This window comes from Rhinolophus sinicus, linkage group LG03 (assembly GCF_036562045.2).
Source record: "Rhinolophus sinicus isolate RSC01 linkage group LG03, ASM3656204v1, whole genome shotgun sequence".
In the NCBI taxonomy this organism is placed as follows: Eukaryota; Metazoa; Chordata; class Mammalia; order Chiroptera; family Rhinolophidae; genus Rhinolophus; species Rhinolophus sinicus.
Window position 1 is genome coordinate 155,055,794 of NC_133753.1, and position 27,892 is coordinate 155,083,685.

The 27,892-nt window shown below is 34.9% G+C and overlaps 1 protein-coding gene and 1 pseudogene across 2 annotated transcripts; both read right to left on the minus strand.

The window, feature by feature from the left end:
• Positions 1-266: 266 nt before the first annotated feature.
• SLC30A5 (solute carrier family 30 member 5) lies at positions 267-27,892 on the minus strand. 2 transcript variants are annotated; one of them, XM_019728040.2, is made up of 16 exons: positions 27,521-27,892; positions 22,750-22,872; positions 21,498-21,564; positions 20,226-20,311; positions 16,909-16,996; positions 14,367-14,454; positions 12,987-13,063; positions 10,890-11,060; positions 10,114-10,402; positions 9,735-9,943; positions 8,998-9,155; positions 8,083-8,212; positions 5,684-5,885; positions 4,820-5,046; positions 1,725-1,853; positions 267-1,115 (listed from the first exon to the last, which is right to left on the minus strand). In XM_019728040.2, the coding sequence occupies exons 1-16, from the start codon at positions 27,598-27,600 to the stop codon at positions 945-947; spliced, it is 2,295 nt and encodes a 764-aa protein (XP_019583599.1). In that variant the 5' UTR covers positions 27,601-27,892; the 3' UTR covers positions 267-944. The 2 variants fall into 2 exon arrangements, with proteins under 2 accessions (XP_019583599.1, XP_074184966.1); XM_074328865.1 differs by lacking the exons at positions 12,987-13,063; positions 14,367-14,454.
• On the minus strand, positions 11,067-12,980 carry LOC109445576 (protein FAM136A; annotated as a pseudogene).

A 27,892-nucleotide genomic window follows, 5' to 3' on the forward strand; every position in this document is an offset into this window, starting at 1 on the left:
TTTTAAAAAAATTACATTTATAGGCAGAAAATTCAATTAATTATTTGTGATTCTCTCAACTGGCTGTTCCACAACATATGGAGCTAAATGAAAAGATGAAAAGCCTAGCATTGCTTGGATACCAGCCTGATAGGCAACTAGGAATGCCAGATGCATAATAAGAAATGGAATATTCTACTTTAGAGGCAGAAGACAAGTGAATGCATAACATGGACACAACTTAGTATAAGTTCTGTACCCTAATAAAGTAATTATTCATTTGCAAATATTATCAAAAGTAAAAAATTTATTTTACAGAGTGGTTGGTTTTTGTAATACATCAAAAATTGTAATGTTATACTTCCCTATTCTCACTGCTCATCTCATATCAGTGGTTGAAGTTGCTCCCAAATAGTTTAGTTTACATTTCAAGTGGCAGTACAGATTTTACTTAATGGATTTAAGTTATAATTAGAAACCAGTTTTATATACAGAAAATCCATAAATATAGAACTTTTATTCCTATTTTATCCTAGGGCTATGCAAAAAATTGACTAAAAATTTTTCATTTGGGTCTTTGTAATAAACACGTAAATACATTATTTACAATGGAGATGCTTTCTGACAGAAAGTAAACACAAGTAATTTTGGTCTTCAGTCAATTCCATCATGATTTTCATTATCAACGGTGATGTGATACGTCATGTTCATTAAAATTTTAAGATTCTTGTTATACACATAATTCAAGTAATTATTTTACTTGAACAATTAATGCTTCATTCTGTATTTAAATTTCCTTTAAGAAAGATTCTTTGATCCAACAGTAGGAAGCTTTAAACTTTTTTTCAAATATGGCAAATGTTTCTATACAATTATGTGCAATTTTCTTCCTTCTGGCAATATTATACATACTGAGTCATTTTAATCTTCATTGTTCACACACCAGGGGTAATTCCCGAGTTATCTCACATGATGTAAGTACCATCTCTGTAGTATTTCATGGACTCCATTTGTTTTGTCATAGCCAGGACATCATTAAATCCAGTACTCAGGCCAGACATATGTTGAAAGTATGCCTCTTTTTCAACTTGAATTGTTAAATTGTTTACTCCAGCATCTTTAAGTATTCCTGTAACCTGTTATAAAAATCCATATATTTTAAAGCATTTAGATTATGCATTTAATGCACATGTCTTAAATCATTGGTAACACATTTTTATAGCTAGAGAGTCAAAGATAAATCCTCAAAATAATGTTTATTATTTATTTGGCAAACGTTAGATAGGATATTTTAGAAGGCTGGTAAATTCTGATCTCACATTCAAAGTATTAAAGGAAAATAGGTATTGTTTCCAATTATGTATATCTAGACTAGGGATACAGGAACTGTTTTGGTCCTTATCTCCAACCATAGCATACACCCTGCCAACTTTAATATTATTAATTTAAGGCTACATTTATAATAACATTTCTTGATACTCTATTGTGAATGAAGGTGGATCATAAATGAATTTTTTTTACATTAACTTAAGCTTATCCTCTAAATACTAAAACTTGATTTTCAGTTTAACCACTTCTGGATATAAAACAAATCTAGATGTAAAAATAAGTTACATATCCTTAGCTGAAAGACTGATATTTTCAAGCAGTTAAATTACTATTGAGCTGTATAACTATTATAATGTGTGTAATTTTATGCATGAATTACCACAACTGAAATTACTTTAAAAACAAAAGATTATTACCTGCTGTACTATTCTTTGTTCCAGCACATCAGATGTTACCTGTATATGAATTGTTCCTGCCACAATACTGGCAGAATGACGCCAAAAATGAGGGTCTCGATATGATATTAATCCTTCAATTTTCTGTATCTGTCAAATAAAAGGAGATACAGATATCAAATAAAAAAGATATGGACTTAAAGGCTATAATTTACTTAACACACACAATGTTTTTTGTCCAGCAACCACTATTAAACTGATTATTAAAAAAGTGATAATACGGAGAGCCCAGAAGTGAGAAAAGTAGAGGAGAGGGCCAATTAACCAAAGTGAAAAGGTGCCTAAAGTATTCTGACCTAGGAGTGATGCCAAGGAAGGCAGCTCTGAATAGGAAGTGTATGGGCTACAGGTGTCTATATACTGACCAGGTGCACACCAGTTTTCACCCATATAAGATGTATTTTGTGTATTCTAAACAGTGGATACGTTTAAAGAACTACATGGTTTCCTTTATACACACATTGGCATATTGTTTGTTATATAGTGATTAACACATTCAAAACATATCCTCCCTGTTCAACAACTACGGGCTGATTAAATAATAAACTACCCATAAAATGTATCACTACCTTGTCGTTACAAATGTATTGGAATATTTATCACATGACAATGGGGGAAAATTTAAAAAGCGGCACAAAACAGGTTTTTATTTGCCATTTTCATTTTCAAAATATTTTTATATAGAAAAACAACTTTTAAAAGTGTTTCTTTCCAAAGAGGACATACAAATGGCAAATAGACATGAAAAAATGCTCAACATCACTAATCATCAGAGAAATGCAAATAAAAACTACAATGGATATCACCTCACCCCAGTCAGAATGGCTATCATCAAGAAGACAAATAATAACAAGTGTTGGAGAGGCTGTGGAGAAAAAGGAACCCTCATACACTGTTGGTGGGAATGCAGACTGGTGCAGCTGCCATGGAAGGCAGTGTGGAGGTTCCTCAAAAACTTACGAATAGAATTACCATATGACCCAGCAATCCCTCTCCTGGGTATCTACCCAAAAAATCTGAAAACATTTATACATAAAGATACGTGTGCTCCAATGTTCACTGCAGCTTTGTTTACGGTGGTCAAGACATGGAACCAACCAAAATGTCCTTCGATAGATGAATGGATAAAGATGTGGTATACATACACAATGGAATACTATTCGGCAGTAAGAAAAGATGATACAGGAATATTTGTGACAACATGGATGGATCTTGAGAGTATAATACTAAGCGAAATAAGTTAGACAGAAAAAGCAGAGAACCATATGATTTCACTGATATGTGGTATATAAACCAAAAACAACAAAAGAACAATTCAAACAAATGAGAAACAAAAACTCATAGACACAGACAATAGTTTAGCGGTTACCAGAGGGTAAGGGGGGTGAGGGGGGGGAGATGAGGGTAAAGGGGATCAAATATATGGTGATGGAAGGAGAAATGACTCTGGGTGGTGAACACACAATGGGATTTATAGATGATGTAATACAGAATTGTACACCTGAAATCTATGTAATTTTACTAACAACTGTCACCCCAATAAATTTAAAAAAAAAAAAGTGTTTCTTTCCAGGTGGTGGAATTTTAAGTGATTCCCCATCCTTTTTTGTATTTTTCTGTATTTTGATGTTTTCTGTAATAGACATATTTTTAAATAAACTTTTTAGTAGGATTTAGTAGTCACTAATGATGAGTAGGTGAGAAAACTATACAAATTTTATTTATGAAAACAGTGGGTTAAGATACTATACCTTATTCAAGATGCTAACTTTTCATTAGCAGATCCTAACTGCTTTAATATGACATGGCAGACCACAAGTTGAAATACATTCTATTTTGTATTTGTTTCTTCTATGAATTGTCCATTTATATTCTCAGTCCATTTTTCTACAAGACTGTCTTTTTCTTTTTTTTCCCCCAAGTTAAGTTGTTGTCCTTCAGTCTTAGTTGTGGAGGGCACAGCTCAGCTCCAGGTCCAGTTGCCATTGCTAGTTGCAGGGGGCGGGCGCAGCCCACCATCCCTTGCAGGACTCGAGGAATTGAACTGGCAACCTTGTGGTTGAGAGCCCACTGGCCTATGTGGGAATCGAACCGGCAGCCTTCGGAGTTAGGAGCACGGAGCTCTAACCGCCTGAGCCACAGGGCCGGCCCAAGACTGTCTTTTTCTTGATTTAAAGGATTATAAATAGTAAGGCTTTGCCTGTTTATATGTGCTGCAAATGTTTTCTCCTGGTCTGACTTTTGTATTTCATATTTGCTACGGAATCTTTTGCCAATGGACAATTTTAAATTGGTCCAATCTGTAGATTTTTTTCCCTCCCTTTTTCGCTTCTGGTTTCACTTCAAGCATAAGAAGGCCTTCCCTACCTCTGTGACTATAAAAGTATTCTATTTTAGCAGTTTTATAATTTTTTGTCATTTATGTATTTAATCCACTGGAAATATATTTTTATGTAGTGTGGTATAGAGATATAGCTTTTCTTTTCCAAGTGGAAATGTTAATTAATTAGGTCAATCCTTTCTTCCCCAGTGATCTGAAATGTCATCTTTGGTATATACTGAATTTCGTAAGTTCCTGGGTCTATTTCTGATTTTTTAAATCAGAATTAATTTAAGTGTTTATTCTTATGCAAGAACAAAACTGCTAGTTTTGTTAGCTAATTCTGTAACTTTTTAATCACAAGATAGGATTCTATTAATTAATTAGTTAATTCTGTAAATTTATGTACATTTTGTTTATTCTCAAGCATTCACTCTTCGAAATAAGCTTCCAAATAATACTGGATTATATACCCTCTTCCAAAACAAAAGCAAACAGAAAAAAAAAATCCAAACAAGAGGCAATTACATTGATATTTAAATGAAAGAAAATCAGTATTTTCACAATACAGTTTCCTATCCAAGGATATATCTCTCCATTTACTCAGTCCCTATTTTATGTCCTTTAAGTAAAACTATATTTTCTTCATTCACATTTGTGCACATTTCTTGTTAGGTCAACTTAATTTCAAATGGTATTTTAAAAGGAAAAAAAGTGAAGAAATTAGACACAGTACCTTTTCTAAAGCAAGATGTAGTTCTTTTTCACATTCTGGTGGTAGTCTCAGAAGTAGAACCTGACAGGCATCTTTAATCAGTGGAATAACACTGAGAAATATTAATATAGCAATAAAAAGAGAACAGAGGGGATCAGCAATGAACCATCCAAACTGTTCTATAAGAATTGTGGATACGATCACACCAATACTGCCAAGTGTGTCTGCCAAAACATGCAGAAATACACCTACAAGTAAAATATATAAAAACATTAAAAATTAAAGCACATGTAATTTAGTTCTTTTGTCCATTCTATAAATATTATGGTTACCTACTATGAATCTGGCATTCTGTTAGGGACTGGTATTTCAAAAATGACTAAAATATGGTCACTACCCTCAAGGAACTCAGCACAGTGGTAAAAAGGTAAGGATGTGGGTAACTATACCACTACCATGCAGTGAGTTTTATGATGGTGCAGTTTGGGAAGGCTTCTTAGAAATCTTAGAAATCATAAATGAGCCAAGTTTTAACATTACCCAAATTATTTATATTAAACAATCAGAATAAAAAATTTAGTAAGTGATAAATAGTACCCTCATTTTTTTTTTTTACAGTAAAGTTTCCTGGTTCTTTTGTAGTGAAAGTTCATAATGGCACACTTAGTGTTCCCTGGCAAATAATGTTTATTTTCACTATGAAAGGGACTCTAAAAAATCGACATTTATGAACAAATGTGAGCATTTTCTACAGCAGACTTCAGACCTTTTCTTAGCCACAGATTGTTTTTCAAAAATAAAATTATACCCAATATTTGATACAAAAAACAATGTCAATGCACAACACTGTTGAAAGGTAGGCCAATATTTTTGGCAAGGACTCACCCCTCATGTTAGCATTCATGCCTCCGCCTCCAGATCCGTGGCTGTGACCGTGCCCATGGTCACCGTGTCCATGCAGATGGTGTGAATGGCTGTGATCAGATGAGTGACAGCTTCCTTGAGAAGCTCCATGGCTATGGTTATGGGCGTGGCTAAAGGCACAGATACCAATAAGGTTTACTATCAGCCCTCCAACTGAGACTGGCTAGCAAGAGGGAGAAAAGAAAATCTTTAAATTTGTAATTTAAAAAATAAGTTATTTAAAAATTAGTATATAGCTATGTATGTTTTTCTGTTTACAGTTTTGAAACTATTCATAGTAAAACCACAGTAAGCTCATTAATCCAAAATTTAAAAAATACGCATTTTATATTTTTAAAAATACCACAGTGCTGACAAATAAAGGGATTTGGAGTTGCTTTAATTAAGTTAATTAAGAATAATATATACTTGTTTCATGGCTGATGAATAAATAATGCTAAAGTTTTTTTGTGTGTATTTAAAGAGTTTGAAAGTACTACTTACTATTCCAACTATACACTATACCTGAAATCTTGCTTATATTACTAGGTAAATTTCAGTAGTTGTAAAGTAATGATTATAATTCACTAACTAGTGGAGTCCAAATAAATATAGTCTTACTGTGTCTTATAGTAAAATTGCACAAAGTAAAAAAGGTACAATGGAAAAGCAAACATATAATAGTAATCTCTCAGTTTTTATTTTTAAACAAAGTGAATGGAATTCTCTTGATTTAATGGTGCCACAATACCATCCCAAAGGATAAACAAAGTTATTAGGTTGGTACAAAAGTAATTGTGGCTTAAAAGGTTAAAAATTGCAAAAATCGCAAGTACTTTTGCACCAACCTAATACCCTTGATTATCCTCTCTTATAAAATGATTTTGAATAGTAGCTCAAGGTGTTAATTTACTTATGTCTACAATTTCTCCTTTAGCAAAATCCCTTTGTTTTATAAAAAGAACATATAAAAATAAAGGGAACAGGTAATTTTTATTAATTTTCAACGGTGGTAAAAGAAGGGATTTACTTTAGTAAAATGTATAGAGCTTATTTTTCTCCCTGTTACTCAGATCATTTGTCAGATTTAGAAATTTCAGTTAGCTTTATGAGCTTGAACATGGTTAATAAGTTTTGAATGAAACCAAATACTGCTTACAGAGACCCCATCAACTCATAAATACTTCTCCTGTACTAAGAAATACTTCATCTTTATATATTTCATCAGAAAAAAATGTGTAGAAAATGAAAGCCCCCTACAATTCTACCCCCAACAGTTAGTCACTCTTAAGAGAATGATATATTTTCTATGCACATACTAATACACATATATACGTATCTTTTAAAACCAATAATAGAATCATATTAAAATACTGCATTGTATTTTTTTTCACTTAGTACATCTTGTAAATATTTTTCATACCAGTGTATAGGTATATTTTATTCTTCTTAATAGCTGCATAGTATTCTATGAGTCAAAAATTTATTTAAATAGTCCTTTCACTGGTGGACATTGTTTTTTTTCCCCACCATTACAAACAATGGCACAATGAATCATGCACTTCTACACACCTGTGTGAATATTTCTGTAAAAAATATTAAAGGCCAAAGGATATGAGCATTTAAAATTCAAAATATATTTCCAAACTATAATCCAAAAACATTTTACTAATATATACTGCCACCAGTAAGACTCATAACTGCTTTTAGTCATTCAACAATTAACTGCTGCGTTCCTACCACAAGTCTGGTGCTAGAATTTAAGAATTAGTGATACACAATTCAGGTCCTAAAGACACTTACACCTTAATTGTGGAAGAATGACAACTCAATGTTGCTAAAGAAAGAATGTACAAGATAAATGGAATATTGAAAAAGGGAAATCTAACAAACTTTGAAGAGGGAAAAGAGGGAATAAGGGAAAAGTATGCCACCAGAGGAGACATAAGCAAAGTCTTGAGGAAGGCTGAAGGTCAGAAGGGAAGGGCAAGCCCACTACAAGAAACAGCACATGCAAAGGTTGGTAGATACAGGTAGAACATTAAAGGTTGCTACAGCAGTAATACAATCTATGGGTCAAGTCTTAAAAATTATTTTTCTGATTCTATAACAAATTTCTTCAGTTATTTAAAAACACATCTTCCAACAAAAACATTTAATAAGTCAGAAATAAATCTGTATGTATTAGAATATCTAATATTTTATTGTCTAAAATATTAGAGAAAATTAATTTCTAAGAGCAGTAGAAATTTTAAGATAGGAAGTTATTTTTATTTAAATAAAAAACACCTTTGTAGATCAGTAACTACAAACATTTAAACTTTAGCATGAAAAAACTGTATGAGTATGAGCAGAAATTCAAATAAAAAAATAAGACTTACTGTTAACATGTGTGTGTCTAATTCCGGAGGATCAATTAATCTAGCCACTGACTCCATAAACACAAAAAAAGCTATTACCATTAGAAAAAGTCCATTAATAAACCCAGAGAGAATTTCTATTCGGCCATACCTAAAAACGTAGAATATATTTTTAGAAAAGGGAAATGACAAACATTTTAAAAATACAAACATTATTATTACTTTACAAATGAGGAAGTAAGTCCAAATTTTCAACAACATAAATAGTAAGATTAGAAAATTACCAAGATTTTAAATATTATACTAATATGTTGGAAGGTACTTTCTGGACATATATCTGTTAAAATTTTATATATTTATCAACATATAAATGTTCCTTCTTATACAAAGCCTTTCCTAATTTCTTAGCAAGAAATTGTATCTCCTTTAAGCCCTGATGTACTCTGTATCTGTCAGATACATTTGTATTTTTGGCTTAATGATCTTTAAAAATATAAACAGTTGACAACAAGAGTTGAATTTATTAATCTATTTGGAATAAGTACAAATCAGGGATTCTAATATTTGTTGAACTGAATTATTCACTTAATGAAAGGGTATTTCATGCACAGCCCCTTCAAATTTTGAATAGCAAAGATGTGAATGACCATGCATATTCCATTGCCTCAAAGACACACATTGAACAAAGAGCTCACTGTTTTAACTGATTTTTGCTCTCTGCCTATAAGAGGAATTTGTCAGGGAGTATAAATCTTGAGCTTAGTGCCAATCAGTATTTATCAAATGCTTGGTTCATTTCCTCTTATCTACTTCGAAGAAAAATGAAGGTACGAAAAATTATTTGTATTAAGAATAATAAAATTTTATTCCCTAAGATGGAATTTGTACTTAAGATTTTTCATTGTGCTGTACCACCTTGATAGTCAGTGTACCTACCCATAGGAGAAGATCCGAGTTGCTTTCCATCTACTCATTAGGGCCGCAAAAAGTCCCATTACCAAAGCAGAGCAGTCAAAGAGCATGTGAAATCCATCCGAGATCAGACCCAGACTATTAGTCAGCACGCCATAGAATAATTCCACAAAGGTAAAAAGCTAAAATATATTTAAAAAAAAAATAGGGGAGGAGTATGTTAGGAAATATTGTTTCAAGAGAGATTTATCAGAATTTAATCATGAGGACTTTAACCCTTAATTATACCCAATCCTTACTTGAAGATATAACCACCTCTTTAGTTAACTGGTACTTCTACTAAAACCTCATTTCATAACAATTGTAAGAAACTAGGCTAAATCAGATATGTCCATCTCATAAATTATTTAAAAGGAGACAGTTTTATTTATATGTCTGTAGAACTCAATAAACTTAGCTATAAAATGTTAGCAATTTGGTCTGTATGAGATCCTACAAGGAGCAGACAAAATCTTTAGAAGCTACTATATTTACTGTTTTGAAACCGATGTTTAGCACACTAAACCAACGTTTCTAAAATGTCTCAAAAATTGTTTACGTAAGTAGTCTGAAAATGATCCTGTAATCTTTCTACTACTTAGAGAAAATGTAATGTTAGCCCATCTCTATCAGAAATTTGGGAATTACTAAAATTATACCAGAATTGTCAGAATTAAAAGATTAAGCTTTTAAGATATGCCACTAATATTTAAAACTCTTACCATATTCAAACACAAGAAGTAAAAGATCTGCCTAGAGTCATTCTCCTCAAGAATTTGTTTTAGCGATTCCTTAATAAATCTAGGGATTGAATGGGAACTATGTTGAAAAGCATCACCCATGAAGTTATAAAGAGGTGTTCCTTCAGGAGAATACCCAATGAGGGTACCTTTCTGTCCTCTCTTAGAAGGAGATGATAAGATGTTAGCAGCTAAAAAGAGAGAAAAAAAGAATATTACAAAAGTTTAAAAATTTAAGCTACCAAAACCCAACACAGTATCTGTCAGCACTAAATGCAAGCACTGAACAAATTCCCAAATTAAGTAAGTGATGTGTACATCAGTATCCGTTAAGAAATTTGCTAAGGAGAAAAACACTTACACAAAATGAAGAATATAGCGCTCACTACCACTCCTCCAGACAGAACGTGTTCAGTGCTCTCCTGGTGAGCTGCTTTGTTCATAGCCCGAAGCTGGTCTGTTATTGGATGCGTCCAAAAATTTCCAAAAAGTAGAGCACTAATAAAAATAGGGAAGGATCCATAGCGGGCACATTTGGAAACGTCCATTTTGACTGAACAAACGGAATCGACATAAAAATCCAGGATCATGACAAAAAAGATAACCGTTGTGAAAGGCATAATGAGAGAAAACCAAGACTCGACTTTACTCTAGAAATTAAAAAAAAATTTTGTCAATACTATATGGGTATAAAGTTCAAATCTTTTAAGATGTTTTAGTTAATCCTTTTACGTATAAACAAATATTCTAATTTAATATTTATAAAATGCCAAAATATAAGAGCTATAAGATACTGGCACATTTCTCCAATATCCCCCAAAGTATTAAAAACAAAAGCATTATTGTTTAATAATTTTATAAATACTAGAAGACCCATAAACCCTGTGCCTAACACATGGTAGGTATTAAATTGTTTCAACTGATTCCTTTGAGCCATAGGCATGGGAAATGTAAGAGTACTTGATTTGATTTTTCCATAAACAATAAAATTAACTCCAAAAAATTTTCAAAAACCACAAAGAGAAAGCAGATTATTTAAGCCACTTGCAACCTCAAATTAAAATACAATGTACTGAACTAAAATTTATAAGTAACAGCAATTCATTTTACTTATTACCAATAAATTCCTCATCTTACCTCAGTTGTCACAGAAAGAACAATGACCCATGGGCACAAGAGAAGCACAGAAACAAGATGTGATAAAGCTTGAAGACGTTTGGCTCCACCAACATCTATAGAAAGTTTTCTGGAAGCTGTATGAAAACCAACTTTACAACACAAAGCCAGTACTAGCAACAATACTCCACCCTATGAGTAAAATTAGATAAATCTCATTAGAAATACACACAGTCCAATAGTCAATCCTTAAATACATAATATTAGAAGAAATTGAACTAGAATGTTTTTCCATATCCCAACTTCCTGAACTACTTAAATGGTGGCAGTATTACAAATTACTGATAATTTATTTTAAATACATTAAAAAAAATTTTTTTTGGAGGAAAAAAGTTAAACCTTATTTATTTTTAAAAACCAGACCACTAGGAAAATATATCCCAGTCCTGAAACAGCATACAGGCTATATAATCATTTCAAGTAATAAGCTGGTAAAAAGACAAGGTCCTTATCAAAACAGTAAGGTACCAGAGCTGGAGCAGGAACACTGCATGCTGCAAAGGCCACAGGCAAAAGTGGTATTTGGTAATGGGGGGCTACCCCTCTTTTGCTCTAAGTGAGCCACAGCTCACCCTGAGTAGCCTTACTTTTTCGTCTTTGACCTTCTTGTTGCCCAGGGATTGTCTCAGTAGGGCTATATTATTTCAGGGGGCTAAGTAAACACTGGATATAGGTTTCATTCCTGAAAACTAGGTTTTTCCAAATCTGGTACTTCCTAACTCTATTAAGCAGCCAACAGTTCCTTTCACTGTTCATTCCTGGGTACTGGTATATAGCACGATCAAAATCCTCTTTCCCTTCAAGGGAATGTCACTGCAAGATTGTCCTGTCACTCTGCTGCAGACAGCCTCAGGGCCCATCATGGCAGCCAGGGAGAGGGAAGGCCTGCCTCCCATTCCCAGTGTTTTTGGAGAGCTCCAGGCTGAAAGATGTAATGTGTGAGAATTTTAAGAAATGCACATCCACATCTGACGGCCAGAAATGGATATCCAAAGGAACCTTTCGAAGTTCTTATCTAAACTACCTCTCCCAACTCCACATCTTAAATAAACATGCCCTTTTATGTAAGACAAAACCAAGCAAAACGAAAGACCCGGAAACCTTTCTTTCCCTAGTGACCTCATGGACTTTGTTTCACAGCTTATGGAAAATGGTGTGGTGATGCTTCTGGTAAACAGGAGGTTGGCAACAGAAGCAGCTGTCCTCACACTCCAGCAGATCACTGGCAGGTTAGAGGAACCTGCATCCTATAGGTACCTGGTACCTGGGGCTCTGGGTTGGTGCCAGGGAGATGCCTACTGCCAGGATAAGCACTGCCACACAAAATTTAGACTCTCAAAAACTCTCTGACCCAAATTTTAGCACCAGTTTTTCCATTTCATTTTTCTAGGATTAAAATATAAAGGCACCAGTGTCCAGAGGCAAGGGACATATGCCTTAAACTTGCTGCCATCCTTAATCTCTTCACTTGTAAACTTTGCTTAAAAGACCAATTCTCATTCCTCTTTTTAAATAGATCCTGCCCTCGGCCCTGATGGCCAATGGCAAAGACTTCTATTTCTGAGTGGATGAGAAGGACTCCTCCATCTTCCCGGTCATGGTTGGAATGAGGCTCATATGGTCATCCACACACTTGGTTACAATTCTCCAGCTGCTGCTTCACCTGAAGCTCTTAACTCCCGGCATCTATTGAATCTTTGGCTGTGTCGTTGCAATGCATGGTACGCCGGGCCAGGCGGTCCTGAACTTCTCCACCTCGTTGGCCACCAGGGCCAGGGCGTGAGCCAGAGGTGCGTGGCAGCGCTCGATGCACTGGTGCACCTGCTGCACAGTCGCCTGGCTGTCCTCATAGCAGCAGGCACTGCACAGGAACAGGAGGCCGACCTGCATCTTCCAGATGTTCTCTCTTTCTAGACTCTTCACTATGGAGTCCACTGCCTCCTGCACCCAGAGCTGCTGCAGCTCTGCAATGGCGACCCCTAAACACACCTTTAAAGTTTAGTTTCTGTAACTTATCAGAATCTTTTGATCACATTAGCAACAAAGAAAACAACATACCTTGTGATCTGCCACACCTAAGAAGGCAATGGCTGTGTAAAGCATGTGAGTTAGAGCACTGTCATGATGTCCTTCAGCTAAGTGAATTGGAGTAAAGGAAAAAACTCCAAATATTAACTCGTCAAATGCTGAAGTCCTCCCAGAATTTTAGCTACGTTATTTTTGGTTGACAACAGATTAGAATGGGGCTCCAAACCTGATTACCCTCAATAAAGTTTCCCTTAAAAACACAATAATTTTTTAAAATTAAAGTTTATTGGGGTGACAATGGTTAGTAAAGTTACATAGGTTTCAGGTGTACAGTTCTGTAATACATCATCTATATATCAGATTGTGTGTTCACCACCCAGAGTCTGTTCTCCTTCCATCACCATATATTTGACCCCATTTACCCTCATCTACCATCTGCCCCCCGCGCTCTAGTAACCACAAAACTATTGTCTATGTCTATGAGTTTTTGTTTCTTTATTAAAACAAAATAATTTAAAATTTAATTTTGGTACATGATTAATAAACTGAATGGTCTATATTCCTTTTGTTGTCTCAAAAACAATTATAATCATGCTTAAGATATAGTTGTTAAATTTTAGTACTTAAATCTCCATACATAAGTAGAACAAAGGAAGAAGAGCAACGACCCTCCTTGGATCATTCCTATCAAGGTTGCTCTTTTAGAACGACATGTAAAATGAGTCCTAAATCTGTTTCTAAGTCATAGACCACATAACCCCCAGCAAAACAAGCAGAAAACAAATGAGGGTGCTGGTGGTGGGGGGAGGAAACTATTATTATATCATAAGCAACCTCTGGAGTCTTGGAAAGTCATGGTACCCTCTTTCATTGTAACTAACAAAGTAAATTGATTGTAGTTAACGAAGAAGTTTTAGGGCAGTGAGTACAGTAACCAGAAGAAATTAAACCTGGTGTTCTAAGTTCTGCTAAATGGAGTGGGCAAAGGTGTATAGATAAATGAGTAGACATATTTGAATGGTAAGTTGGGTTTATATAAGAGAAGAGTACAGCTGAGTTGGAAATAATAAATAATAATTTAAAGCAAGGGAGTGAATACTAAATGAAGGAATTTGGACTTTTTTTTTCGGGCAAGAAGATGCCAAATGTTTTTCATTTGATCTCACAAAAGTTTATACTTAATAATTGCCATTGGCAAAAAAATGAACATTTAAACTGAACATTTAAAGGGTGCCAACTGATTCTGTTGAGTGGCAAATAATTTTTTTTTGGAATGAGGACAATCTAAAATACTTTCCCTGTCCCTAAATTTCTGATAGTTTAGTTCAGTCACTTAATTTCCCATCCTGCCAGTCTTCTATTTTTCTATAATACAAGACTAACCAACTCTGATCTATTGCAAAAGGATACGGTGTTCAGCCATTTTAGCCATGAGATCATCATTGTCGAAAAGCAATAAGCAGATCACAGCAATAATGAAAAAAGCAGCCCCCCGTGTCTGAAAATGAAGAGAAACACCTAAGGATGGATTTTTTAAGAGTTGATTTTTAAGATCATGACTACAAATGCTAAAGAAAAACTTTTTTTCAAATAAATATTTCAAGTAAAATAACATCTGACATTAGAGCTCTTATACTAGACAATATACAGTATTAACAGTAAGATAAAAGTAAAGAGCTCCAACAAATTCTGCAGGATATTTTAAGGGCATTTAAGACACATAATAATGACAACTTCAACTGTCTACTTGCCAATATGGCTACTAGCTATGTTACCATGCACAAACTGCTAATGTTTACAGAACTAATCTTTTCAAATGTTACTTTGTTTTTGGTTGAAAAGCCCAAGTAGTTAAAGAATAATTAGTAAGGACTTATTTTATTTTATAACATGCAAGTGATAGACAGTTAATTTACAATTATATCAATATTCTAGTTACTAGGGAAAAAGAACCAAGAAGGCACGTTAGGAGAATTAGCAAAGTCATTTTCATATCTAGCAAAAGTGTAAGGCAATTAAAAGCCGATAAACTTTTTATGTTCTCATTCTAGAGGAAGGATTCTGACAAAAGAAAATTATAGAAAGGACATCCTAGCCTATTTTATGCTAATACTTCAGAATTTGGGGTATAGAAGCAATCTAAATAGCATTATTATAGTCGTATATTCTATATTTACAAATTTACAGGTATAATACCAGATACTTCCATTAAATAAAAATTTAAAACGAAAAGTGAGGATCCTATTCTATTTATTATGTGATCACCACTACACTTGATAAATTAGTGTGGTAGATCGTTTGGTAAAAGTCAGTATACATAAACCACATAATTTAAAATTTCATAATTTTCATTGAATCAGCAACATCAACAACACTCATATATGAAGAATTAATCTAATCTTTTGTTAACAAAGAGGACAACTGAGAATTTTGTAGTGCTTCAGTCATAACTACGAAAAAAATCAATGAGTCCTGGACAGATGTTGAGATTCATTATTGACACTAATGAGAGGCTATGCAAGATCTATACTCTCATTTCTGATTATTGGTGCAGCAAAATTTATTTTTTTAATGTTTTAAAGTCATTTATATTTCTTTTGTGACTTGTCTTGCCATATCCTTTGCTCATTTTTGTTGAGGTTTTTAAGCATTTTTCTTAACTGAGTTATATTTTAAAGAAATGTAAAGCTTTTATATGTGGCAATTTGTTGTTAATTTGTTGTTTGAACAGTGCTTTCTATTAGACAGAAGATTTATGAAGTCAAATGTACTGAATTTTCCCTTGGTGATTGTTTTGTTTATTATTTGTTTTTTACATTTATTTTTTAATTACAGTTGATATAAAATATTAGTTTCAGGTATACAACATAGTGATTAAACATTTATATGCCTTACGAAGTGACTCTGATTTTTTTCCCACTTCTTTTATGCTCAGAAAGTTCTTCTCTGCCAGTAGATTAATTATCCATGTATATTTTATTCTATGCTTTTACAAATACCATCCACCTTACTCTTCAATCCACTTGACGTTTATTTTGCAGTACTGCATGAGTGTGGGGGGGGAATGCTTAAACAGTGGCATATGCTTTAGTACTAATGACCAATATGAAATCTACAGGCTGGGTAGTCTCTCACTCTGCTTTACTTGGCACATTACCTTTTTCACTTTATTCATCGGCCTTCATTACTTAGCCTGAAAGCGCCTTTTAGAACAGGGACTATTATACTTTGTCTTTATTTCTCCTTTCCCCTATAATCAGAACAACATACCATGCAAAAGAAACATTTAATTTGGTAAATAAAAATATTGGAGTTGTAAGAATTTGGAATTACAGATTGATGACTCATTTACCAATAAGGGATAATACTTAAATTACTTAAGATGAATATGGTTGCCTAGTTGGCAAAATGTTACATTAAGTGTTCATTAAAAAATGTTCATCAGACTTTAAATATAACAAGTTCTTAGGCACTCTAAAAAAATAATGTATAGGGATTAAAAATTAGGTGGGGAAGGGTTCGAGTACAGCATGGAGATGTTTGTGGTGATCATTCAGTTGTTTCTTGATTTGTGGTGGTGGTTACACGAATCTACACATATGTAAATACACATACACACACAAGTGTATTTAAAATTGGTGAAATCTGGTCTATGGATTATACCAATGTCCATTTCCTGATTTTGACAGTATAATTGAATTAAGTAAGAAGTTACTGCTGAAACTGAGTGAAAAGCACAAGGACCTTTCTACTGTTTTTGCAATTTCCTAGGAATATTATCATGATGTCAAAATAAAAAGTAAAACCCAAAAAGTTTGTAAGCAAAATTTAAAATTAGTAGGAAAAAACCTGTGCATTCTTTCAAATGGTAAAAGATACTATTTTATTGTTTTGGAGAACATTTCACATGTATACTTTCAATTTTCAAGTAGCTAATAATGGAAAATTCTACCTTTGCTGGTCCTCCTCCGGAACTAGTGAACAAAACACTGAGTAGTGAGATGACAACAATATCACTGTGTTCAAATAGCAGCAAAGTCCTACAAAAATAAAACATAATTCATAAAATGTATGTGATCTTTATCAAAAAGCATAAATTCAACCAGAGTAAAAGACAATAAATATTTCCTAGATTTCATAAAACATTAAGAAAAGTAATGTAAATAGATACAACTGCTCTGGAAAATATTTTGGCATTATATACCTTAGAAAGGTTGAAGCTACAAAAACCCAACAATATTACTTGCAGAATTATATCATACAGATTTCTTGTATCTGTGTACCAGGAAACATAAGATATCATAATTGTTTGCAGTAGCCCAAAACTAGAAACAACCTAAATGCCCACTGATAAGATAATGGGTAATATAAATTAAAGTACGGATATTCATTCAGTGGGCTATTAAACAGCAGTAAAAAAATGAATGGAATTCCATGAATATACTAAGAAATACAGAATTGTATGCTTTACAAGTGCAATAGATTGAATGTTTGGGTGACTGCCCCTCCGCCCCTCTCCCACCACCAATTCATATGTTGAACCCAATTACCAATGTGATGGTAACTGGAGGTGGGGCCTTTGGGAGATGCTTAGGTCATAAGGTCAGTGCCCTCATGAATGGGATTAGTACCCTTATAAAAGAGACCAGAGAGCTCCCTTGCCCCTTCTGCTATGTGAGGCTACAGCAGAAAGACAGCTATCTATGAACCAGGAAGCAGTCCTGCACTGGACACTGAATCTACCTCATCTTGATCTTGAACTGCCCAGCCTCCAGAACTGTGAAAAATAAATTCGTGTTGCTTATAAGACACTCAATCTATGGTATTTTGTTATAGCAGCCCAAATGGACTAAGACAAAAAGAGTGAATTTTATGGTATGTGAATTACATTTCAAAAAAACTGCCATAAAAATGAATGAACCATATATATATATATATAACATTCATTAAAATGAGCAAATCTTAAGCATAATATTGAATGGAGGCCGGCCCAGTGGCTCAGGCGGTTAGAGCTCTGTGCTCCTAACTCTGAAGGCTGCCGGTTTGATTCCCACATGGGCCAGTGGGCTCTCAACCAAAAGGTTGCCAGTTCAATTCCTCGAGTCCCGCAAGGGATGGTGGGCAGCGCCCCCTGTAACTAAGATTGAACAAGGCACCTTGAGCTGAGCTGCCGCTGAGCTACTGGATGGCTCAGTTGGTTGGAGCGCGTCCTCTCAACCACAAGGTTGCCGGTTCGACTCCCGCAAGGGATGGTGGGCTGCGCCCCCTGCAACTAGCAACGGCAACTGGACCTGGAGCTGAGCTGCGCCCTCCACAACTAAGATTGAAAGGACAACAACTTGACTTGGAAAAAAGTCCTGGAAGTACACACTGTTCTCCAATAAAGTCCTGTTCCCCTTCCCCAATAAAATCTTAAAAAAAAACAAAAAACACTGAATGGAAAAAAGTACGCTGTAGAAAATTATGCAATGTAATTCCATTTATATAAAGTAAAAAACTTGCAAAGTTAAACATTAAAGAAAGAATTATGTACACATATGGTAAAACTATAAAGCAAACTAAGAGAAAAAACTTAAGATGCTGGTTATAATCAGTGATAGCGGGTGGGGGGATAGCATCAGGAGGACTTCAAAGGTACAGACTGGTAAGGTTTTATTTTGTGGGCTGGGTGTTGTATACATGAATGTTCATTTTATTACTTAAACATGTTTATTTATATTTACTCTTTTATACGTATGAAACATTAAAAAAATAAAAACATTATCACCAGCCAAAGGGAGCTTATAGGATCTAAATAGTAACAGGTTTTCAGCTGCTCGTTAAAATTTTTTCATTTTTCCTCTTTACCCAAAAATCTGTAATGAGAACACAGCACTGACAACTTTAGTCCTATTAATATTTGGGAGATCACAGTTTAAGAAAATAAATATATCAGAATAATACTAACCTAAAATAAGACAAGCTGTGAAACACTAAAGGAGTCTTTCTAATCAAGAAATTGTGTGATGGTTTTAGTAAAAGAATGAGAGGGGCAGTGTGTTGGCAGATGAGTTAGTGGTATCAGGGGTTTTAAGGGCAGAAAGTAGATGATTAAATAAGGAGTCAAGTAAAAATTTAAGAAATTTCCCCCTTCCTTCCCTGTCCTAAGACACAGGGACAGTGATTTAGTAATATATGGACCAAAACATAATGTCATTTGAATAACAAATTTAAAATATTTGAAGGCAAGCAATACCACCAATCAGCTTTAAGCATAACTGGAAAAGCTCTCCCCATGCTGAGAAATTCCAGCCAGCTTTCCCACCACTCCAGGAGGCTACTGCTGTCGTGGACAGGGATATGACGTTTGGGATTATGCATACTCTGTATCTGACAAGAACAGGGTAAATAAGCCAAAAGGGACCCAAACCCAGAAGCTGTCCTATTGGCTGGGAGAGGGGAAAGGACTTTACACAAAGCATTTCCCACCTATCACTTTCTATTTTGTCCATGCCACTGTTCTGAGTGAGATTCTTTAGAACATCCTTCATCTTACCCCTTACCTCTCATCCTCATATTCCCCTCTCATCAATGGCAAGGTACTTTTTCTTATACTTTTACTCAATCATTAAAACCCTTTAAAGATGGAGACATATTAAAAGAATGCTTATGCAGTTGCACCTGTTACAATTCCTATTAAATTAAGTGGCCTGTAAGCATTTCTCCCCCTGAACTGGTCCTTTTACATAAAAAGATTATATAGATCTAGGGAAGATGAAATGAGTTAATTCATCTTTAATCTGATGATTGACACACTATTCCCAAGACATCTGTTTACAACCATATCTTTTAAGAATTTTGTGGGTACTACAGTACTTTCAGAGTTGTGTTAATAAAAGGTGTTTTTAAAGATTTTCCTCTCTTCCGTATTGGTTGATTTTATTACTTCAGACTTAAGTTTCTAAAATCAGCTGCTAAAAGGGATCACCAATGAATGATTAAAAAAAGCCATTTATGCTAAAAATTTTCTGAAACTGTTTGGACTCTAATAAAATATCTATGACAGATCATGAATAATATGTTAATGGTATTCACCAAGTAAGTCCACAAACTAAACAGGTATTCAATATATTTGTATACATTTGTTGAGTTGTACCCAATGCTACAGAAATCATAGAAGCATTTGTACATAACTTGACACCAGTATCTGACATAAAATATAATGGAACAATACTAATAATCAAAATGAAGAAATATAAACAAACATTCAAAATATGCATTTTTATTTACCTTAGTGGTCCACAAAGAGTAAGGCCAAAAAACCACAAGAGTGAAATGATACACCCAGCAACTGCATGTTTAAATATTTTGATCCACTATAAATAGAAACAAAATATTAAAAGTTTCAGTCATATACATTTTGCTAAATATTTGAAAATCTTAAAATACATAGGAAGAAATAATAATGGTAAACACAAATATTTTAAAGGCTTAATAATTACGTATTTTGAAATAAGCAGAAAATGTTAAGCCCCCTGACTAAATTTGAATTTGCAAGACTATTGTTTTCCACATTCTATATTCTTGTCTGTTAGATCTCAAAATCTTTTTCTATAAAGTACAATTTTCTGTTTCATTTTAATTAGTTTCTCATGAGTTTGCTAGAATACTTCATATTTTAGTCTTTACACTTTTTTTTATTCAGTGCTTCAATTATTTGAAAAGAGAGAAAAAAGATGCAGTTTAAAATATTAATCACATTTTAAAATAATGTTCTTGGTCTCTAAAACAGAGGTACTTAAATTTGTCATCCTAATAAAAAATCATGGCGCTGGTTTCTGAGTTGTGGCATAAAGCAACCATATAGTAGGGTATGACTACTGTCCCAAACAGGTGATAATGTGAGATGATTATGTCGAATGCAGGACATTTCTGGTATGCATCTTGACCCTCAGATGCCTAAAGGTAATATTGATAATGATGGTGAGGACGACAGCTAATATATATTGCATACTCACTATATGCCAGGCACTATTTTAAGAACTTTACATGTATTGATTCATTTATTCCTCACAGCTTTCTCAGGAAGGTATTTTTAGCTCCATTTCACAGGTGCAAATATTAAGGTAGAGAAATTAAGTAACTTGCTCAAAGTAAGATTTAGTAAGTAGGACAGACAGAACATGAATTTGTCTGACTCCAAAGGCCTCGTTCTTAACCTTTATGCTTTATCTGCCTCCCAGTGACATTTTTACTAGGCGCTTGGGCATGTCTCCATGTCTGATTTGTAAATCTTTCAGAACAAGAATCCTGTATTGGAGAAAATAATCACATGCATGTTTTAAAATTTTTCTACCCTCTTCTGCATTTTTAAATTCTATTATCTTAGCACTTTATAGTTCACTCATGAAGCCCCAATTCTGAATAGCAGGCTAACTCTGGAAATGTTCTGCTTTGCATGTAAATCATTCATTAAGTAACCCCGATCAAGGAAATAGCATTGTCTCCTGGCATGCTAAACGGGAAACTGCTAGGAAAAAAAGGATTGTGCAAAAAACTCACCTGGTGTTTGGTAATACTTTTTCCAGAAGAAAATGGCTTTTGAAACAAAACCATAAAAAGTGCAGTCCTGTGAATATTGAAACATTAATATATGAATCAATCTTATATACAATATACAAGGTGTGGCTTTAAGCAAAGACACTTACTTTAAACAATCATACTAGAACTTGAAAGGTATGTTAACCTCTGAAGAAATCATACTGGAGAACAATACTTATTTTAATAAGGCTCCATAACAACATTTTGGGAATTCTTTTGTAATTGCCTTCTGAACTAGTTCACAAGCCAGAAAAGAAGTCTTAATATATTTTCACACTTTGAAATACCAAAGAAAATAATTCCAATCATCTCCAAAATTTAGTAATAACAAATCTTGAAATAGTAGTAAAGAAATGAAGAAAGTACTAATTATGTCCCTACCTTTTACATTTCCAAAAGTTATATAAAAATGCACACAAATGATGCTTAAAATTTCCTAGTCAAGAATCATTTTCCATAATTACTAAAAGTATACTCCCAGGAGTCTTTAACAGATTTGAATTAACAGAGAAGGTGGTCACTATTAATCTCAAGAGAGATTTAGAGATAATTTCTTATTATATGCAGAATAATGTAAAATTTATACTATATAAGGACCCTGTAGTGTGAAGAGACCATGTAGTCAATGCAGCCCAGCATGGTTTAACTTAGAAAATAAGGAACATTTGTGCTAAGACAGGTTTCAGGTGACATTCGATGCATGCTGGAAGGTTGGACTACATCAGGGGTATGGTCTGGAATCCCTAGGGCCCTGAGACCCTTTTAGGGAGTCTGTGAGGTCAAAACCATTTTTATAAAAATTACTAAGACATTATGTGCCCTTTTCACTCTTATTCTCTCACAGGTGTACAGTGGAGCTTTTCAGAGGTTAGCTGATGTGAGATACTGCAACAGATTGAATGCTAAAGCAGATATGAAAATCCAGCTGTCTTCTATTAAACCAGAAATATGCAAAAGCCTCATTTACACAAACTAAGGTAAAAGTCTATGCTTTGGCAAGTTATTAGAGTAAAACAATCCTTTTTTTTTTTAAACCAATCTCTCTGTATAGCTAACCTTAGGTATTCTTTTTTTTTTTTTTAATTTACCAAATACTCGTCAGGAATAATAAATTACACAAAATATTCTATGTAAACTTTCCTAAAGATACTCAGTTAAAACAGGATTTTCCAAAAAATAAACATTAGGGAAAAAAAGAACCATACACACTCACCCAAGTTTTAATATAAAAATGAACTGAACAATGTGAACTACTTTTAGGAGATCATATGATTCAAAAAGTCCCACAGCCTTCAAAAATTTAGTGAAACATAGTAACACAATATATTTCGTTAATCTGAAAAATAAAAGCAGAAACAAGTTTTAGTTTCATTGAAATCACAAAGAACTCTTTAATCTTTGTTTTTTTCTTATTATACGTATAATAAACAATAAATATACATAAAAAATGAAACAAAAACCCTAACAAGGGAAGTTGAAGCCCACAGAGTTAGTTAGGGTCAAGCCCATGCCTTTTAAGGATGCTCTTTTTAATATGTCACAGAGAAAATCAAAGTTCATCCAAAAGGCTTTGAAGGTTCCCATCTTCTAAACTGTTTCCAATTATACATTCACACTGGCCCACATGAACAGTAAAATCATCTTTAAATGTGAAAGACAAAATGCACATTAAAATCTAAGATTAATTTATACTTTGGCCCATCTGAGCTAGAGAAAAGAGTTATATAGACGTAAGTAAATTAACTATATAAATGCTAATTAAATACTCTGGTCATGGTAGCAATTCCTAAGTAGCCAATAAAAATAATAGTTGAGCTAGAAATCCTTTGTTTATTCAGCTCCGAACAGGGACTTGCATAATATGTGTTTGGCAAATGCTTACCAAATGAAAGAATGCTAACTCTACAATTATACTTGTGTGATACAGCAATATCTAATACAGTAATATATATGGTGCAGCAGTATAGTATATAAGAGGCAGTCAAGCTTCTGGCAATTGAAACTACCAGCAACTCTGCCATGAATGCAAAATGGAAGAATGAAATCAAGTAAAGCTCAAAACCTCCTTAAGCTCTTAACTAGGTGTAAAAATATCAGGCAACAGGATAGACACAAGGACACAAGGAACAACACTGTCAAAAAAATAGGGAGGGAAAAAAACAGACCAAGAAAAATAGACAGCGGTACATTAAAAATCACAGCAATGCTGGAATTCTTGATGTTAGCAAAGAGCCTTGTACATCCCTCATGAGGCTATTTAGCCATTCTTCGAATGTTTCTTGCAAACCTTCTATATGCAATATGCCATTTGTGGCCAATGAGACCTAAGGGAAGTCTGACAGTGGCTTCAGGTACTGCCTTCCTTCTTCCTGATAAAAGGGTAAGATGCAGCTAGAACTATTTCTCTCATGTTCTTTCTGCCTTCAAAGGAGGACTTTATAACAAGCTTGAATATGAAAGCCACAAGTAGGATAGCAAAGAACAGAGACGAAGAATCTGGTCCCAGATGGTATCACTGAGGGGCTGAACAAATACCAGCAAACTCTGGTTTCTCTGACGTAAGAACATATCCCTATTTCTTTAAAGCTTTCTTAGTTTGGTTACTTACAAACTAAACATATTTCCAGATGCTGTCTAAGACACTAAATGCATAATAGAGACATTGCCCCAAGGAGTTGAGGTCTAAGAAAGACAGGCAAGAAAACAAGTATTTATATGATCCAGGTAAGTAATAGAGTTCTAACGGATTAGATGTGGAAACAACTATGTAACTGTTAACTAAGGAAGCAAAGATCATCTTCAGAGTTTGAGGTGTGTTAAGTGTGTATAGTAAGGATGTAAGTAGGAATTATCAAGCAAGGAAAAGGAAAGGGTATTTCAAAGCACAGAGTGCAGCATATGCAAAACATTAGCACTAGGAAGGAGCTTTTGAAGAAATTACTGTATTTAAGTTCAGTGCATCAGATTATGCTCAAAATGACCAAAAGTCAGCAAATAAAAGGCAAATTATATTGAATATAATTGTTTTAAGAAGATGGGGGCAATATATAAAATTATTTCTAAATAATTTTTGTTTAAAGTATTAACAAAACTAAAAATTTGGCACTTTAACAGCAAGATTTAGTCATATAGAACATTAAATAAAATACTTCTTGATAATATGTTACTATTATGATCTTTCTGACACTAATTTTCTTTATTCTCTTTTTAATTAAAAAGAAAACAGAGGTTACAAAAGTAATTCCTGAGTAGCTGGTTGTGATAAAAGTTTTAAATAAAATAATTCCCAATATCCTCCTCATAGGTGACCAACTGGGTACATACACCCTTCTAAACCTTTTCCTTTGCATTTCCACGTATGGACACAAATACATTTTAGATACATTCACATAGTCACAACTATACATTTTGATATTGCTATGTGACTTTTAACATAATATATATTGAAGATCTTTTGTTAGCATATTAAATTAGAAAATTCATTGTCTAATTTCTAAAGTTAGATACTTTGATTTCTAAAATCTCCATTAATGAAGTCTTGCTGTTGCGCTAAAGATGACACACCATCTTTAGTAACCATACAGGAATAAGTAGACATTCCTAGTTCATGTTGCAGAGAGAAACAATGAACAGCTTCATTTACTAAAGGAAAAGAAAAAGGGAGGCTCTTGAACAGGACAGTGGCACTGGAGCCACTCACTGATTCTCTGGGCAACTGAAAGGGAGCTGATCCACCTCCCAACTTATAAATCATTGTTTGCCATTAACTAGTTTCATCAAAGATACCACTGGTCTTTTGTATGAAGGGTTAGAAAAATCTCTGGTTCTGGAAAGCTGGAATTACTGAAATTTGGGTTTGTGTTCAAACCTGCTTCTTGGGCTTTGCTCACTGCAGCAGCTCCCAGTTCTCCAGTTAAAAACAAAACAAAACAACACAACAAAATCTGTGTGTAATTCAAATATTATTCATTCAGTAAATATCCAACTGTCTACTATGTAGAAGGCACTATGCATGGGGTTTGGGATAACTGGCTCCCAGTTATTAGTTGTGTGATCTTGGGAAAATTCTCCATCTCCGTTTCCTGATCTGTGATACAAGGATACCACTACCTAGGCTGTAGTACTGTGCTGAGGGTTAAGTGAGAGGCTGTACTCAAAGCATGTGGAACATTGGAGGTGCTCAACAAATGTTGGCTGTCACCCTCTGCCCTTTTCTGCAGAGGACTTAAGGACGCCAAAAGAGAAACATTTAAAACAATTCATATTTGTGAATTCATGCATAAAAATACACAATTAGAGGATTTGTCAATTAGTTTTTGTGCAGATTATAACCAATATTTGATTTTCAGTCTTTATAAAGGAAAACTCTTGCAACCTGGAATCTATTCAAAAATTCATCTAGTCCTCAGTGGAATTTGATTCTGCAGTGAACTACAATAGAAGGGCACCTCTGCTAAGCAAATAAGATGGCAAAGGACTGTTTCCCACATCTACCTAAGACCATAAGCTCTAGAGTAAGTAACAATTTTAAACTGGTTATTTAAAAACAACTTCAAGTTTACAGAAAAGTTGAATAGTATACCCTTTATGTAGATTCCCTAATTATTAATGTATTATCCCTTATTATCTCTCTCTAAATATACATGGACTTTTTTTCTGAACTATTTATTTAAGAGTTATATACATCATGCTCTTTTATCCCTAAATATTTGTGTTTCCTAAGAATATGGACATTGTCTTATAAAATCAGTAGCGTTACCAGCTTCAGGAAATCTAACATATGATATGATACTTTTATCTAATCTATTGTCCATAGTCCAATTTTGTTAATTGACCTAGTACTGTCCTTTACAGCATTTTTTCCCCCTCTAGTACCAAATCCAGACCAGAATCGCCTATTGCATTTAGTTGTCATGTCACAGTAAGTGTCTGACATGCTGTTATTTACAAAATGAGTTGCTCAAAATAGATCAGAAAATTAAACTTATACTACAAAAATGCAGTTCTGTTCCAGCATTTTGTGTTCTTTCCTTTTCACAAAAAAGTTATTAGTAATGCAATTTCTACAATTTCAAAAAATTTATGAAAACAATCTTTAAGTCTCCAAGAAGTATTCAAGGAGAAAACTTTAACCTCATTAAAAATGAAGGCAATGAATACCAGTTCCAACCAATTTGCTGGGCCTTGTATCATGCATGTTCTGACATGTTTGACACATGTCAGAACTTAGGTCAAGAAGGACACATTTGAAAGTGGTCACTGTACTTAATCTCTTGGGGGTTAGTGGGAGCATTGGTGGGCAAGGTAAAGAGGAATTTTCGTTTTTTACTCTGAATATCTGTACTGTTTGAATTTTCTGACAATGAGCACACATTTCTTATCTAATAATAAAATAAACCAAGGAAGGTAAAGAAAACTAGACGACGGGTTTGATTCTTGAAGTGCGGGATTCACATGAACATTGAAGTTCAACTGTTTGGACTCTTGCTTTCTTCGCCTGAAGAGATGGTGACACCTTCCCCTAACTTACGCAGGGAGACGTCAGAAATTAAGTAGTCACCAAACTACTACCATTTTAGGGAGAAACAGCCCACAGAAATGTTTCTCATCGATCAGAAAATCCTCTCACGTGAACTGGGTGGCAGTTCTAACGCTAACGGTCTGCCCTGAAAACCACAGGTTCCTTCCAGGATTTTAGAACATTCATCTGCAACGGGGAAGAGTAGCCAATAAAAGTGAGCAGCAGCCTGGGGGCAGAGGGAGAGAGCACCGAGGGCTCTAGGGCGCGTGCTGAACCAAGGAGGGCGTTCCAGGCTGTCAGGGGGTTGAGAGGGACGCTGGTCCCCGCGCGCACCCGGGCGGAGTCCAGGGCAGCGGCCAGGGAAGGTGTGTCCGGAGCGGCCAAGGTTCGCAAGGGAGTGAGCGAGCCCGCGGACGCGGGGAGAGAGCAGCTCCGGAGCTGGGAAGCCTGATCGGTCCCTTACCGTGCGCTGGGCACGTCCACCGGTCCAAGGCCGCCGCTGCCGGGGCCGGCTAGCACGTCCCCACTGTATTTCTCCTCCATCCCGGGGCTCAGGAGACGCCGCCGCCGCTGCCCTTGCCGCGGGGTCTCCTCATGTCTCGCCGCTGCCGCGGAACAGCGGACGCAGGGACGTCACTCTCCCATGGCAGCGGCCTCGTTGGTTCCCCGCAGGCCAAGCCGCCGCTGCTCCTGTCCCCGAAACCTGCTCACAAGCACACGCACGCCAGGACTAGGCCGCGGGCAGTTCCGGCGGCGCCGGCTTCCCGAGAGTCGCACCGGAGCAGACGTTGCCAGGCCACGTCATCGGGTCCAGCAGCCCTCACTCCCGGGGGAG